Here is a 16,606-nt window from a genome sequence, read left to right on the forward strand (position 1 = left end):
TGCTTGCAGTCCACTACAAATCTGTTATGCTGTTTGCGCAGGCGTTCTTTGAGTAGGTTTTCTAAGAAACCTCGTTTGCATTTCTGGCGGTACCTACCCTGTCATACCGGTGCACTGATATTTCCTACGTTCGCGGATAAATTTGCCTCATCATGCGTAGACTAGTTAATGCGTGGAAGTGTAAATTTGCATGTATTTATTCTCAGGTTACAACTATGCTGTAACCATCAGTGTATGGAATGGATGTAACGGCAATTGAGCAGAAAACTGCAGAAGGAAAAATAGGGGCTGTTCTTTTAGGCCATGCAGAATTTTCAAAAGTCGCTTGTGTAATAGCGCAATTCAATCTATGAGCATAATGACACTAAGCGGCGGACATTAATCGCTCGAGAAATTAAAATCCATAATTGTCTAATTAACAGAATGTGCTAATCAGCTTTTTAATTCCGCTGCGTCACATATTGCAATTTATAAATTGTAGCAGGACAGCTTGTAATGCATATTTACTTGGAGCTCCTTCTAAGGATTGCATGCAGGGGTTTCGACACACGTGCCTTGAAACTATCCTTAAAAATGCACGATTCTCCCACTTGCTCTTTTTTTACCAACCCCCGTCTTATGCATTGAAGCACGCAAGTAATTAAAACACGCGAGTATTTTGTCGCGCGCTGTGGCAATGTATAAGTCGAAACTCGTTTGCTCGGGAAGATTCCTTCCAAATCGATACGTTTTGCTAACTCACTGGCTACAACTCATAGACTTCAATGTCTACCGTACGGTAAATAATCGAAACAGTAATAATTTTTCTTAATAATCAAAATATGCATTTCAATCTTTTCTGCAGGCAATGTCCACCTCTTTGAGGAATCTTTCTCAATGACTACGATTATGCTATCAGCCCCAAGTGATTAGAAGAAAGTCTGTATGGTCTATAGAATAGAAACAGCCAGTATAAAAAAAATCGCTTTTTTTTCGCAGCCAGTAACAAAAATACAAGCTAAAATGCACTTATCCTAATAAAGTACACTAAGGAACATCACTCATTCGTAGAAGCAACTTCTCTTACAAAAGTTTATTGCTCAACAGAAAAGTAATTTTTGGTTTAACAAAGAAAAATTTAGCAAAGGCAACTTGTCGTCTAAACAAGGCTTGGTGTGCGGTTGTTTCGATGCACGGTGAAGAACGAATTACATACCTGGTAAAAGAAACAAACAAAAAGAAAACGTTTATTAGAGTAAGAAATAAATTAAATTATGGCGTTTTAGGTGCCAATACTCCAATCTGATTATGAGGCATACTATAGTGGGAGACTCCGAAATCATTTGGACCACCTGGGGTTCTTTAGCATGCACGTAAATCTAAGTACACGCGTGTTTTCGCATTTCCCTCCCATCAAAATGCGGCCGTCGTTGCCGCGATTCGATCCCGCAAACTCGTGCTCAGCAGCCCAACACTATAGCCACTAAGCAACCATGGCGGGTAACAAATCATTCATTATGGCCAGACGCTTTTCTAAATCTTACTATCCGAGCGACCTAAATACCTTGATTTTTAAAGAACATTATTTTAATTTAATTACGTGTGAAATGCCTGATCAATCACACATGTCCTAAATAAATACTCTTGCGAAAATAAAAGCCCACATATTCACTTGACATATTTTTAAGTTATTCGTGGATCTTTTAACAACTGAGCATGACAATAGAATTGAAAACCTTATTTGGTCCACTTATGCAGGAGAATGCGGATGTGACAATTGACAACAGCAATACCGTATCTCATAAAATGTTGCCGCAAATTTTTCTAATGATGCTTCGTGTTGGGCTTGCCTTTTGCGAGTGCCAACGAAATCGGGCGCCAACTGCTTAGCCTTGGTCGGATACACATGCGTTATCGGGAGCTAAAGAGCTTGCTCAAAAAACTAGCCCAAGTAGGTGTAGAATCGTTACATGCAGCAAGAAACTATATTTATGCAGTCAAAAAATGTCCTTCCAATTCAGAAGGATCAGATTCCTGAGAGATGGAATGTCACGTTGAGGTCAATACAAGAATATCGGGTCATAAGAACAGTGAGACGTGTAAGCACGATGCTTTATTGCCTAATAAAGACGGGCCTGGCCCCACGACAGGCTGACTACGCTAGCACTGGTATTACTCGCGACCCCAAAATGCAATATAAAACTGTGTTTGCCACGCGAAACGCTTTATGCGCGAAACGTTCAATCATCCGAGCGTTCTCAGGTGCACTCACTGTGTTGCCCAGTGAACTACTGCAATTCTTTATGGTTTGATATCTTTATACATTTTGTGAGCTTACTCATCTTTACCACCTAAATAGTAAAGATGCTCCTCGAGAAACACTGTGAGAAATAAAAAGTATAAGCATAATATAACAGATTACCAGCTTAGTACGTTTATTATTGCTAATTTCATATGACACGTAGCAAAATGCTTCTTCCGAGGTAATGCTCGCATGCAAATAATTCTAACGTCACAATAACAACGGCCTATGTTATATTCAAACGTTTAGGACTAACTGTGAAACGTATTCAAAGGTACTGAACAAACAATATAAATAAATGAATGAACCCTCATATCTGCTTCTTAGGGAATGCAATTAACTCATTCATTGTCATTTTTAACGCTTCAAGCTAGGGCAGAACCATCACGTTGAATACTTGTATCGCGGACACTTTGCTAAACCTAGTTGGACACAGGGAATATGATGCGACCTAACATCCACCAAAGTCATTAAAATTAACCAAGTGAAACTGCATATTTACATTGGGTACACTTTACATATGTATCATTATTGGTGGATGGCTGAGTCGAAGCATTATCTGCAATGTTCACAATAAATTCAGTAGTGTAAACGATTGGCGGCGCTTAGAAATCCGTCATTAAGAGGCCAAGAAGACCTACCTAGGGAGAATTTTAGAGTAATAATAAACCTTTGTGCGACTAACCAAAGGATGGTAGGCAATAACTCTCTCACATAAAATTCTTTGCTCGTTGGCATGCGTTCTAGCGATGACCACTCTAAATAGCAATCAGCGTGAAAAGAAACTAATCACCGCGCCGATGACCAATCGTATTTCGCACTTAGAAGTTAGTGAGCAGATGCTCTAGTCTGGAATTCGGTGTCTTGGCCATTCTGTTACAAACCTTCCGTAATGATTACCGAAGACAGCCCTAGCTTCCTAGCAAACCGTACGAATTCATGAGAGGATGAAACAAGGAAGTGCACGCAATGCCTCTGGAAACAAAGTTGCATGTACATGGTGGAAATCAATACTTGATTTGATAATACGCAGTCACTAAAAGAAAGGAGCAAGAGTAACTTACGTGACACAGAAGATTCCCGCCGAGCTATCACATCGCCTTCTCTCATTCTTTGGCAAACAACTCACTGCATTCGCTCCTGATGCTCCTCCACACTAAACCGGCTACAACTACACAACTACAAGCGTGGCCGGCCATGTTTTAAACGATCACGCGTTCATGTGCTGAAGAATTAAAACGCTGCAAGGAAACTTACGCTGAACCAATATGCAATTGGAATCTGATATTTAGGATAACGTAGATGACCACTGAAGCTGGTTCCCCTTACCAGCATAATCAGTACGCTTGACTTCTTTGGCAGCCACTGCCATTGCAGCTCCTTACAATAAATTCTAGGCATGATTCCTTTCTTGTCTGCACATGTGTTGTTCCGAGGATGACAGCGTCAATTTGATAGAGTTTTATTGGAATCGCAAGTATGCGGACGCTCGAGGCGCGCTCGTGCTGTTGTCTTTGGCGCCGCCAGCTCTACTACCTGCACTACCACTACCGCCGCCACCATCGTCGCCACCGGTGTGAGTGCCGGCACGGTTTCACGGTATCTACGCGAATAAACAATTTGCGCGATGAGTGTTAGAAGGACTCGAAAGACGCGCAATGCGTTTCGGCCAAAGTGACGAAGTAAGTTAGATCCGAGCATTCAACTCAAGCGGCTCTGCCAGAGCCAGGACAGCGTTCTGGCCTCCACTGCTGGCGTGAGTGTGGCGCTCGCACACATTAGTGCAACTACTGGGGCACCGCGATGCCTAATGTGGTCGGAATTGGTTAAATCGATATAATTCTCTCTTTGGGAAACGCCACTGGTTTTTCTGCGGTTCTGCACTATCGAACTGCCACGCTGGCAACTCGTTGCTTCACATCAATTTAGGGCTGCGACACTCGTTCAGAGTAACGCAAACCCTTACTGTTACTTTCAATTCTTCACTCAGGCACAACTGGCAGTTTTTCTGAAAAAACGAACTACTTTAGAGACTCGGTGCCTCATTCTTTGTAACATGATACTATTCCATCCATGAACATCGAGGCATGCGTCACCATGTAAAATATTATTTTTTTGTGACGTCAGTATGTAATCAAATTGAAGCGAAAATTACAGTCACTCAAAGATCTGCCTTATGTGCTAGTCAGAAGCCGTCATTCGAACATGCCGGTAGCATGCAATGCCCTGTTTGTACTGATGGCAAGATTCACATAGTACATGGTATGAGGGGGCGCTTATGTTTAACAACGGTTGGACGTCCTCACAGATTGGAAAACAACACGAAGACCAGAAGCATTCTCCTGGTTATTTCTGTAGCCTCGTGGCTTGGGGCTCGTGTGCTGCAGTTGATGATAGCATGGCGTGCAGAGACACTGGGCAACATTTTACATTTTAAAAGACTTACCTCCAGTGCATTTACGCTAAACAAGTTACAAGCAGATAGTATGAGCTCAGGGCGGCCCTTTCTTCTACTGGCGTCTATCTTCTTTCACTGTCTTATCAAGGTCTCCGCCACATGCTTTCCATAAGCACCCCGTTAAAACTCCTTTACACGTTATATAGTGCAAAAACTACGTACTATACTATTTCTACACGGAAACTTTGTGACCCCTAGTTGTAAAACTTACACCACATTCTCTTCATGTCGTAGACGCCCAGCCATAATGGTAAGCGGCTGAAGGAAGCAATGTCAGTACTGTTGATGAGGTCGCAGACGAGGGCGATGATCTTGTCTTGCGGAGCATTGGGAAGTGCGTTTCCAACAAGACACTGTAATTTTAAAAATATATGCAGAGGCTTTTCAATGCTAAATGCAGCGTTGAAGAGGCCCTTAAAATTCAAGTTATCCTAAGGCAACATTATGGACGCCAAATTATATAATGAGCTCTTTCTTTATTCGTGTTGCGCGTGTAATTAGATTGTGCGTACGTTTGGTAGCAGGCAGTTTAAATTTGTACGCCGACAGAAACTGTGCGCGACTCTTTCCCGCAGAAAAGAAAAAAGAACTCCCTGAGAAATACAACCTAATGGGCACAGCAGAAGGACAAGCGAAGCAGCAGAATTTTGCGACATCGTTAGCAATGGCGGTAATGGCGATATCTATTCAACAATTGCACCAATCTCCTTTCTTGAATAGGAAAAAAAAAACGAGTGTCATTAAAACAAAGAAAAAAGTACAGGAGAACCTGTCTGTCGATGACTGCCGACGCTAATACGATCAGCCTCCAAGCAATGTAGCGAAGCAGTATTGTTGAAGTCACGTTTATTTAAGTTGTGTAGCGGGCATTCTGAAACTTCCGTTGCTTCGGCTGTGTGTGAAGTACACCGTTTCGAGTATCAGGCCGCTTTAGTATGGAACTCGCTTGGGAAGATCGCCGATGAGCATGACGGCATGACGATGACAGAATGAGGACGAGAAGTGACTACGATGGACGAAGAAAGATGAAGTCCATTGAAGTGAGAAAGGCGGTATGACGACGGCGGCATAACGACAATTACATGATGATTGGAAAAGAATGACGATGGCATATGGTCGACAGCGTGACAACGACGGAACGAGGACCGGTATGATGGCGACGAGCTGTTGAGCAAAACCGGATGATGAAGCTAGCATGGGTGTCATGAAAGAGCGGCATCAAGCAAAGCACAAGTACGCTAGAATGATGGACAAGGCATAACTGGATATTCGAATAATAAATCGAATAACAGCGAAGGCAGCTGAAGACGACGACATGAGGACAATGGAACGACAGCGAATGTATGAGTATTGAATGACGAGAGTGGTGTGGATGCGATGACATGACGAGAGTCGGATGACAAAGCTTGATTGACGGCGATGCAACGACCACAACTGCATCACGACGCCTAACAATTATTCCGTGGACTAAGGTACTAGACAACTTAGGCCACTAGGTAGGTGTATAAGGCACGACGATGACGTGATACCGACAGTCACATGACGAAGCTGAAACGATGCCAACGCAATGACGACAAAATCACGATCACGAATGTAGTGGTCCAAGCTGGTGGAGAACTTCGCATACTGGGCCGGAATAAGAGGCTGGATAAATTATCGATAAATTGACAGATGGATAGGCCCAAAACACATAAATCAGGCAAAAAAGTGCTAATAGTAATAAAAAGCTCTAGATTCATCTTTCAAAGCAATTGAGGAACAGTGGAAGCTTTGTTGCGCATTCATAAATGCAATTTTATAAATGTACAACGTCTTTAATTATTACAGTGGCATCACTTTGCACATTCATAAATACATGTCTCTTAACGCATTCATCTGATTCTTGCCTATTCCTAGTTTTTTCTTCACTGCTTTTAGGCTTCCTCCATTCCTAAAAGCATGTTCAATTCTGTCCATATTATACTTTACTATGTCAGCTGTCAACAAGCGTAGGACAGCTGGCATAAGGAAGTATAATATGAATAGAATTCAACATGCTATCTGGAATGAAGGAAGCCTAAACAGTAAAGAAGAAACTATGAATAGGCAGGAATCATATGTATGCGTTAAAAGATAAAGCCAGCAATATCTATACTAACATGGATGAGATAGTTCAAGTGGCTGCGGAGTTCTATAGAGATTTATACAGTACCAGTGGCACCCACGACGATAATGGAAGACAGAATAGTCTAGAGGAATTCGAAATCCCACAGGTAACGCCGGAAGAAGTTAAGAAACCCTTGGGAGCTATGCAAAAGGGGAAGGCAGCTGGGGAGGATCAGGTAACGGCAGATTTGTTGAAGGATGGTGGGCAGATAGTTCTAGAGAAACTGGCCGCCCTGTATCCGCAATGCCTCTTGACCTCGAGCGTACCGGAATCTTGGAAGGAGGCTAACATAATGCTAATCCATAAGAAAGGGGACGCCAAAGACATGAAAAATTTTAGACTGATCAGCTTACTGTCCGTTGCCTACAGAGTATTTACTAACGTAATCGCAAATAGAATCAGGAACACCTTAGACTTCTGTCAGCCAAAGGACCAGGCAGGATTCCGTAAGGGCCACTCAACAATAGACCATATTCACCCTATCAATCAGGTGATAGAGAATTGGGCGGAGTGTAACCAACCCTTATATATAGCTTTCATTGATTACGAGAAAGATTTTCATTCAATCGAAACCTCAGCAGTCATGGAGACATTACGGCGTAAGGTTGTAGATGAGCCGTATGTAAAAACACTGAAAGATATCTATAGCGGTTCCACAGCCACCGTAGTCCTCCATAAAGAAAGCAACAAAATCTCAATAAAGAAAGGCGTCAGGCAGGGAGATACGGTCTCTCCAATGCTATTCACAGCGTGTTTACAGGAGGTATTCGGAGACCTGGATTGGGAAGAATTGGGGATGAGAGCTAATGGAGAATACCTCAGTAACTTGCGATTCGCTGATGATATTGCCTTGCTTAGTAACTCAGGGGACTAATTGCAATGTATACTCACTGACCTGGAGAGGCAAAGCAGAAGAGTGGGTCTAAAAATTATACTGCAGAAAACTAAAATAATGTTTACCAGTCTCGGAAGAGAACAGCAGTTTACGATAGGTAGCGAGGGACTGGAAGTGGAAGTGGATCTACTTAGGGCAGGTAGTGACGGCGGATCCGGATCATGAGACCGAAATAATCAGAAGAATAAGAATGGGCTGGGGTGCGTTTGGCAGGCTTTCTCAAATCTTGAACAGCAGGCTGCCATCATCCCTGAAGAGAAAAGTGTATAACAGCTGCGTCTTACCAGTACTCACGTACGGGGCAGAAACCAAGCAGGCTTACGAAAAGGATTCTGCTTAAATTGAGGACGACGCAACGAGCTATGGAAATAATGATGGGTGTAACGTTAAGGGATAAGAAAAGAGCAGATTGGGTGAGGGAACAAACGCGAGTTAATCACATCTTAGTTGAAATCAAGAAAAAGAAATGGGCATGGGCATGGACATGTAATGAGGAGGGAAGATAACCGATGGTCATTAAGGGTTACGGTCTGGATTCCAAGTGAAGGGAAGCGTAGCAGGGGGCGGCAGAAAGTAAGGTGGGCGGATGAGATTAAGAAGGTTGCAGGAACAACATGGCCAGAATTAGTACATGACCAGGGCAGTTGGAGAAGTATGGGAGAGGCCTTTTCCCTGCAGTGGGCGTAACCAGGCTGATGATGATGATGATGATGATGATAATGATGTACCACTACCTTAGACGCACGGCTTTGTATCAAGTTTCGTTTTAATATTGAAGTGTGATTTATGCTTTTTCCTTACATCATAATAATGTACTTTGGGATTTACGTGGTCTATTGCACTGATGTGCATTTGAAAATAAATTATTCGTAAAAGGAGACCGTATCTTACAAAACTTTGTATTATACCATTGTTCTATCAACAATTCGTGAAGAAAAGAGTGCTGATAAGTATATGATTCTTACATACCTCTATGAGTGACACAAGCGGCGCAACAAGGCTTGTCTGAAAGAAAGAAATGAGAAAAAATAGGGTGTCTGAGTTGTATGAAATATTGATTGTAAACTCTGTAACGATTTGCATTCCGCGAGTTATTACTGAAACACCATACAGTATGTCGTACGATAGCAGGTCGCAGGCTCTACATGCAGCTGCATAATGAGTACCCGTTACGAACAGTGCATGGTCGTCCCAGTACCGAAGACTACGGCTGCTTTTCCTGCAGGTTCTTTACGAATCTGTAGCGTCAAAGACAGCAACAGGCCCATTATTCATCAGGACAGTGAGGCTTGTTTAAATGCGATAGATAAGTGGACACAAAGTGTACTGCTGTACTGATGGCAGCAGTTACTAATATTAACCATTTTCCTGATGAAGTAATATTATTAACGACACTTTCTGTAGGGCATTTACGATCCTACAGTTGTTAAGGCAGCAATGTTTGTTTCATTCTTCAGTCTCGTCCAGCTTGCTCACATGGAATCGATGGGTGTGTATAATGCGGTGATGTAACTACTGTTGCTATTGATGGAAGTAAACATATGTCATCACTAGCAGTTTCATTCAGGTAATAATGGCACTAAGGCAAGGAAACATAAAATTGCCCACAAAGAGCTACCTTGACATCCGTGTGGTGACAATAAGAGATAGTGGGCCCTATAACGTAAAACTATTCCAATATGTTTCTATTCGAATATCCTGACGTCAAATTTGCGTAACCACCGACGCAAGCACCGGGCGGTCACCCGCAGGGTTGTTTGAACATACCAATCAAATGCTCTCTTCTTCCATAGGAGGTCACTTTTGTTTGCTTGAAAAACTAATAACATTGCCTACACTGAGCGGCTTGTCGTATCTAATTCGCTGACAAGAGGCGAGGAGAACGCTCAAGTGGAGAGGAATTCGCTGGGGCAGGGCCAGTGCACTGAAAATCGATAACTGGATGAAGAGGGCGGTGCCGGCGTGTTTGATTGGTCGGCTTTCCCTTACTTAGCTTGTGATGGCTGGTCGCAAATCGCGGTGGCATGCAACGGAAGCTTAAGAATGACGCTTAAACTGACCCTCAGCAAAGAAGAGTTGGCAGAATGGGGTGGTAAACGTGCCGAAAGTGCTCGAAAACGTTACATGGCCACGCAAGAAATTTTATTATAGGCAAATATACCCATGCTATACGGCAGGTGTGAGTAGCCAGCGTCTGAGCGATGGGCGGCAGCCACCTTTTATTCCTTACGGAACCGGCAGCCTGCGGCTATTCCGAAGAAAATTCAGTTTTGTTCGGCATGTTAATGCAACTTTATCGCGTACACACCACTTTGACGCGGTGAGTTTTTGCGATTTTTTGACTTCGCGTGACAGGCAGGTGAAGTGGGTGCAGCACAAAGACTTTTTACCAATACCCGAGGGCTAATGGTGAAAAGGGGTCGAATCAGAAATAACTGTTTTCTTTTTTCTGTCAAATCATGCATAATCAGTGTGTAAACATCATATCAGATGTGGAGGTATCGCGGTTTTCGTGACCTCGCGTGACAGACAGGTGAAATGGGGGTGGTCGAAAAATGTTTTTCACCAATCGTGGAGGGCTGGTAGCAGAATCGGAATAGAAAAGTTTGGAATACTTTTACGTTACAGCGCTCAGTGTCAGCACAACATCTTCTCTCTAAACACATGGGAAAGGAGAAATTGTGCTGCGTCAATTGCACCGTATACCATGAGCGTTAGAAGAATGGTATAAATTATATTAACTTGAGCAAGGACATTTCTTTTGGCTGTCAATGGCTGTCAGAAATTTTGGCTGTCACAAATGCAGGAAATTGCACAGTTGAAAGAAAATACCCCAGTTTCGTCCGACAGGCACAGGACTCATTGCGATGGCAAATTATTAGACAGCAATACGACGTAAGGTTACGAGTATATCGGTCACATAAACTGATATAAACTATCGCGTAGTAACTAAATTAACAAGCATTGTTAACAAAATAACGAGGAACGCGCGAACAGGCAATTTTGAACACATCTCGCTGGATGACCCCAGACACTCGCTCTCACTACGCTGGCGACATGAAGAGAAACTACGGGCGAGCGAATGGCCATTTGTGCTGCCTCTTGCTTCAACACGAAGAAGGAGCGCAGAAATACAGTGCACACAAATTCATCAGGCTTCTCGTGTCGCCCAATTCTTCCAGCCTTGGCAGAATACTTCCAAGATGCGGCGCGCACGGCCACGCACGGCGCGCACGGCCACGCCGGACGGCGCAGTCTCGGCCGGAGTGGAAGAAGATATGCGGGCTAAGCGGCTGCCCTTTCCCCTCCGTCGATCTTGCACGAGCGAGAAGACGCCACCACATCAAGTTACTCCCTTTCCCCTCCGTCGATCTTGCACGAGCCAGAAGACGCCACCACATCGAGACACCCTCCTTCCCAGCTCACTCTCGCGCGCATCCTCTCGCACCTACAGCGGGCGCGGTCTTATCACGCTCGAACTTCATACAGAACCTCACGGCGACGGCGACGACGACGGGAATCCGCCTGGAGTGCCCATTAAATAGCTATCGTAAAGTAAACCTGAAGAATGAATTTACAACACTTGCTAAGCAATAAATAACACTATCGCTCTTCTCTAAATGCCCACACATTTATGCATGTAGAGCGGAAAAAAATGATGTAAACCTGCCGTGGTGGCTCAGTGGCTTTGGTGTTGTTCTGCTGTCCACGAGGTCGCGGAATCAAATCCCGGCCAGGGCTGCCGCATTTAGATGGGGGCGAAATGCGAAAACACCCGCGTACTTAGATTGAGGAGGTCAACGTTAAAGGGCCCCTGAAACGGTTCGGACAAATTTTGTAGACGCGTAGGGTACAGCTTAAGTAGAACATTCACACCACAATTTAAGTGAAGCGTTACGTATTAATGGAGCTTCAAGCGATTAGAAGTTACCCTCCTCCCTAGTCATGCTTTTCCTCCTCAACTCGTTCGCCGAGCGATCGGGGCTAAGCTCCGCCTTCACTGGTTTCGCGTCACGATGCGACGTCACATCGTCCACTTCCGGTTGTTTTGGAGCCCGCCCCCGCCGCGTGAAACCTCTCCGCTAGCTGCTTGGCCGTCGACCCCAAGCGAGAGCCATCGAAGCAGCGTGCGTTGCGAGCATTCTGTCGTAGCGCCGAACGTGTCTGGTATTCCGGTAACCACAGGCAAGCTGGTCATTTCGGCAAACGACTGGAGGCATAAACTCAAGCTGATGAAGGAACTTTAGCGTAGACATACGTGCGGCCTGATCGGTCTGCACGGTCCAGCCACTTGTTGGCGCAGTGCTTAACCAGCCAAACAAATCGCTAATATTGCTCTAACCAAGTGTAAAACATTTTAAACATTTATAAAAACAAAGTGTTGATGATTACACTCCTGCGAAAAATACACACCAGCAGCCAAAGAAGAATACACTTCGTTACTGCTACTGTGTATGGTTGAGCTCTGTGCCACCAGGTGGCTGCACCGTGCAGACCATTCGCATTTGCGATTCTGCTCATCCCATGGCTCATCCCGTTACGGCACAGTCAAGCGGCCAGACCCTGTCCCCTTGCGCTTGCATTTGTCCTAATACCGGACTTGCGATACGCTATTCCGTTAGTAATTTTCCGGTGTAAAGTGACGGCCACAAACGCGCAAACCCTGGCGCCGATCGGATAGCGGCAGTCCGATGCGCAGCAGCCAGCTCGCTCGTATGCTGCCTTGCAGAGGGACACGATGTCGCAGCTTGACATATTGCCAGTCGCTACGTTTGCAGTCCACAAAGCAACAAAGTCGAATCATAGTGCTCGCGAAAAGACTGAGACCGACTCTGACCGCGGAGCTTTCGTCAAAATGGAGTACGTTGTAACACAAGCAGACGACACTTGCTGTGTGCCGGAAGTGCTTAATTGTATTGAAAAGTCGTTCTTGTGCATTCTCTTTATGTTACTTTCTGTTTATAAAAACAAATGAACTAACATTCCAACTATTACGAAGATCATTTGTTTACCATAAAGTTGTAAAAATTATTGATCACGCGCCCTGGTCAGCCAATCGGATAGCTCGCCCCACTGACGTCATATGGGTGATTTTCGTCATATGGGTAGGGGCGGCTTAAAATTCCGCCGAGCAGCGTGCTCCGATCGGCAGCGATGTGCATTTTTAAAACCTTATAATAAATTACACGCTTTACGCGGAGCACTTAGATGTGTCAATTAATGATCAGAAGGACCTACTCTAACGACTCAGTACGTTTGTAGAAAATCGTCAAAATCGTTTCAGGGTCCCTTTAAAGAGCACCGGGTGGTCGAAATCTCCGGAGTTCTACACTACGGCGTGCCTCATAATGAGAAAGTTGTTTTGGCGCGTAAAACCCCCTAATTTAATTTCAAAATTTATGTACTATACGCCGGTGGGAAAGATACCACTCGCTTTAGAATATAACTTTTTCGAACACCTCTTAAACAGTGAAGCGATTTAACGTTAGTGGGCAGTTCAAATTCTTTGGACGTCTGATGCTCTAACAGGTACAGTTTAGATAACTAAGATATCTGTTTTGTGGCCATGTTACCATTTTGTAAACTTATATTCTCCGAAATATGCACTTGAGGCATAATTTTAAAGTGATATTCTATTGTTAGTAGTCTCACTACAACGGAGAAACTTCAGTCGGAAAACGATCGCTATTTATTTGTGCTTGGAGAAAAGTGTTTTTAGAGACCTGCTTCCATATATATGTATATGTAGTATATATGAGATAGCGTGAGCCTCTGATTGAAAGCTGTTCGTCCTGCAGTCGGCAGAGACTAATATTTTGCAGTGAAATGCGACAAATTTCGTTCAGATTGGTTACGTGATAGAGCAACAAGACCACTTGCGCGTTACCCGTTTTTAACGATGAAATTGGTGTTGGCCATGAGGTAAAGCTTGGACTGTCAATACGGCCAAAAAAAAACACCCTTCTCTAACTAGTGGCGTTATGGAAAAATATTTATACAGATATTTAATAGGCTTCGCCAGTAGCGTGCCTTAAGCCTTTTATTCATATCTGAAATATTTGTTTACGTTGCGTTTATTACGGCAGATTGATGAAAGGAAGGAACGCCCGATGAATTCCAGCGTACAGAATACGTGGATACAAGGTGTCAATATGCAAACGCGCTGCTACAAATCTAGAATACCATTCGAGGGCAACAGAATAGGTGACGGATCTGAGCGAATTTAGCCCGTTGATTCCGGAGTCCTTAGTTTGAGTCGCTTGTTTTGTTCAGTAATTGGTATAGTATTCACGATAAAGTACTATACCAAATACGGAACAAAACAAGCGACTCAAACGAAGGACACAGGAATCGACGGGAGAATCCGCTCACCAAGAAGGCCAAAAGTCAATCGTTTAGTATCGTGCTCGTTCCAAGAAAACATACAACTCAGCATTTTGATTCAGCAGGGTACATTCGATGAAAGCAGGAAATAAAAAAAAATACCAGTGTGTACGTCACATGCACTGAACAGAAATCACGCGGACATCACCCGTACAACACACAGAACAGCATACGTTTGAATCCCCTGCTGAGGTGATGCGAAGCAAGGTCGATGACAAACGTCGTTGGCGTTAGTCTGACCACGCTATACGAGCGCGGGAAGCCGCAACTAAGCATCGAAAATGAGCCGAACTGCGAAAGCAGCAAGGCGACCATGCCAGACGGTGCAGTACCAAGTGTGCAACAGGCTTTCGCCTTCACTTGTTACAGGAGCGTAAGTTGCTGCCGATCTTCCTTAATAAAGCGAGGCAAGAAAGGGATTTACCTACCTAGCTACATACCCACCACAGAGTGTCATTAATCAGGCAATTAATTGGAAAACCTTCATCAATAATACTATGCGCATAAAGCGTTTGTTAGCTCCCGCCGTGGTCGAGCTTTTCCTGAGTATTCGTTAGCACTAAGATTTTATTTGTTATAGTTCTGGGAACTCCTAAGTCTGCGTGCGGGAAAACCACACCTAAGCGGTTGGTGGAGCAGTATGCTTCTCTTCCCCTTTTTTGTAACATGTTTAATAGCCGTGCTCTAGGTAGTCTTGAGGCAAACAGCGCCACAAATAATAGTTAATACAATGGTAATTAAGTAGTTAATGCAATTTTCTCATTTGCAAGTGTTGTATTTTTTGGCTTCGTGCTTGAAGCATGGACTGTCAATACGGCCAAAAAAAAAAAGAAAAAAACACCCTTCTCTAACTAGTGGCGTTATGGAAAAATATTTAGACAGAGATTTAATAAACTTCGCTAGTAGCGTGCCTTAAGCCTTTTATTCATATCTGAAATATTTGTTTTCGTTGCGTTGCAGTTAATAAATCCTAACGCAAATGAGTACCGCGAACATTGTATAGTGGGGAGACAACCAGCCATAAACCACCGTTTTTTTAACGGAGAGAACTACCCTAACTGTCTCTACGTGCCTTTATTGTAGTTTAGAAGAAGCCTTCTCACGAATTCTTCGCACCAATCGGTAATATATGAAATTCAGTAACCAGAATTTTCCACACACTTAGTTTGAGCTAACCACGATGGAGGACGTTGGGAAAGGTCGTGATTAAGGTGTCAACATGCCCCGCAGGGGCGTCTGCGCAAGCAGGCGTTTGGTGCGTTGCGACACCACGCACCCGAGCACACGAGGGTTGGACCCTCCCGCGTGTAGCCGTGCGCGGCTTAGCTGTGTCTGGGGAAAAGGGGATCCTGGGGGTTGAGCCGATGCTGGGTGTCTGGACCTTTAAGGCCCCCCGGCGGAGGCAACACACCTCTTCGGCTTCGGCTTCACATAGACGGCACCTCCAGGCTGACCCACCTGGAGGACATCGGCAGTCGCCTTTTCCTGTCTCTCCCTCCTCGAATCTTCGTCTTTATCTCTCACTTTTTGACCTTTCCTGTCTCCTTCTCTCTTCTTTTTGCTTCCTTTCTCCTGGCGGCAAGGGTTAACCCTGTGTGGCTATCCAACCTTGGGTACACCATATTCGGTTATAGTGACGGCGTACGACTGGCGTCGTGCAGACTTGTACGCAAGCTCTGCCGCGTCCCCTCGTTGGGCTCCGTGGTGGGTGGTCGGCGCTGTTGCCGAATTTTTATATATTCTCATGAAAACTCCTTTCCCTAAGCTTCCTGATCGCCCTCAGAAACGAGGGCGCACCGAAGATGTCCTTAAGTTTTTTGGCAACAGACTACAAAGCTTTCCCCGATTCCACGTCATCCATTCCGACAAACCTGAAAAGACGATGAGAATGATTTCACCTTTCCTTGTGTCAAAATGTCTTACCGAAGCACTTGGTGCAGGTTACAAGGCATCAAAGATGGCTAGTGGAGATCTCCTTCTGGAACTCCGCGATGCGAAGCAACATGAAAGCCTTCCGAACCTAGTTAAATTTGGAGAAATTCCAGTCACTATATCACCGCACCGAACTATGAATACGAGCCGTGGTGTTGTCTCTGATGATGATCTAATGGAGCTGACAGAAGCCGAACTGATGGAAGGCTGGACCGAACAGAATGTTATCAATGTCAAGCGAATTATGCTAAGGCGTGACGGTAAGGAAATCAAGACAAAGCATCTTATACTCACTTTTGGCTCAAGCATCCTGCCCGAGACAATCGAGGCAGGCTATGTAAAGCTACGTGTCAGACCCTATGTCCCAAATCCTCTTCGATGCTTTAAATGCCAGCGTTTCGGACACAGTTCCCAGAACTGCCGAGGCCGGCAGACATGTGCTAAATGTAGTGGCGGAGATCATACTTCCGAAAATTGCAAAAGCGCTCTACACTGTGTCAACTGTGATGG

General features: G+C 44.4%; 1 protein-coding gene across 1 annotated transcript in view; it reads right to left on the bottom strand.

The window, feature by feature from the left end:
* Positions 1 to 1,057: 1,057 nt before the first annotated feature.
* Positions 1,058 to 16,606, bottom strand: part of LOC126543527 (uncharacterized) — a 49,893-nt gene continuing 34,344 nt past the window's right edge. The window contains exons 5-7 of the mRNA XM_050190640.2: positions 8,750 to 8,785; positions 4,951 to 5,092; positions 1,058 to 1,195 (exon numbers count right to left, since the gene is read on the bottom strand). Of these exons, the coding sequence (XP_050046597.2) occupies positions 1,188 to 1,195; positions 4,951 to 5,092; positions 8,750 to 8,785 (186 nt within the window). The 3' untranslated portion in view covers positions 1,058 to 1,187. The remainder of the gene's footprint in view (positions 1,196 to 4,950; positions 5,093 to 8,749; positions 8,786 to 16,606) is intronic.

The sequence above is a fragment of the Dermacentor andersoni genome, chromosome 10, assembly GCF_023375885.2.
Source record: "Dermacentor andersoni chromosome 10, qqDerAnde1_hic_scaffold, whole genome shotgun sequence".
Taxonomy (NCBI): Eukaryota; Metazoa; Arthropoda; class Arachnida; order Ixodida; family Ixodidae; genus Dermacentor; species Dermacentor andersoni.